At 34.4% G+C, this 1124-nt stretch overlaps 1 protein-coding gene across 1 annotated transcript in view; it reads left to right on the top strand.

Moving 5' to 3' along the window:
- vps13d (vacuolar protein sorting 13 homolog D) overlaps positions 1–541 on the top strand; it is a gene marked incomplete at both ends in the record, with an annotated part of 75956 nt that extends 75415 nt beyond the window's left edge. The window contains 1 exon segment of the mRNA XM_014028664.1: positions 452–541. Coding sequence (XP_013884118.1) covers positions 452–541 — 90 coding nt within the window.
- Between the last annotated feature and the right edge of the window lie 583 nt (positions 542–1124).

Below are 1124 nucleotides of genomic sequence, written 5' to 3'. Positions count from 1 at the left end.
ACACACACACACACACACACACACACACACACACACACACACACACACACACAAAAACAGTTTGAGGTGTATTTTAAAATGTATCACAAATGTGCCTACCAATAAAACAAAAGTAGTCAACTAACTTATTAAAAGCTTCCAAAGTCATGGCAACATTGTCCTAAAATATGTTTTGTTCGCTGATGATAATGCAGAGATTTCTGAACAGCTTCTTAGAGTTTAAAGTTTTTCATTTTAAGACAAAAATCTGGATTATTCTTAGATGCTGTTGAGTCATTGATTACACACCATGTACCTGTCTATTTATTCCCTCTTTTTTTTGTGTGTGGAAACATCATTACATTAATCTGTGTCACTATGCAGTGCTGCATGATAGGAGTTTAAATCTCTAACATATTGCAGCTGGTCCAGCTGTGATTCTTTAATAATCTGAAACATTTTGTCATTGCAGGGCTTTTTGTACTGCAGCGTATTGGTTCCATCCAGGAAGGTAAATCCAGCTTTACTCTGTCTGGGAACTACTACAACAGAGAGCTTTCAGGTAATTAATGCCTGTTATTTGTCAATAAGTATGTGGATACATTAGTAGTTACACTTATATCACTGAAACACTGAAATCCAGTATTGTTTTTTCACAATATTAAAATTTTTCAGACACAGAATTTGGTATTTTTTTAAATTGTTTGTGAACCATAGTCATCAAAATTACAAGAAATAAAGGCTTGAAATATTTGTTTCTCTGTAATGAACCGAGATGAGACCAAACAAGATTTTAGTAGTCCCTCAAAGTGGGAAATTTACGTTGTCACAGCAGGAAGTGGAGAGTACAAAATCAGAGCAGCAGGAATGAAAAACAATCGAATAAAAACAACAGTACATTGTATAACACCATACAAACTTAACTAGAAGGATTAATAAAAAGATAAAATAAATGTAAATTTAAAATACAGATGTGTGTGTGCGTGTCTATACAGTGAGGGAAATAAGTATTTGATCTCTTGCTGATTTTGCTTACTACTTACTAGTGGCACTTACTACTTTGCTTATTATTTATTTCCCCCATTGTGTGTGTGTGTGTGTGTGTGTGTGTGTGTGTGTGTGTGTGTGTGTGTGTGTGTGTGTGT

This window comes from Austrofundulus limnaeus, unplaced genomic scaffold (genome assembly GCF_001266775.1).
Source record: "Austrofundulus limnaeus strain Quisiro unplaced genomic scaffold, Austrofundulus_limnaeus-1.0 Scaffold794, whole genome shotgun sequence".
In the NCBI taxonomy this organism is placed as follows: Eukaryota; Metazoa; Chordata; class Actinopteri; order Cyprinodontiformes; family Rivulidae; genus Austrofundulus; species Austrofundulus limnaeus.
This window is presented reverse-complemented; position numbering and strand designations above follow the sequence as displayed.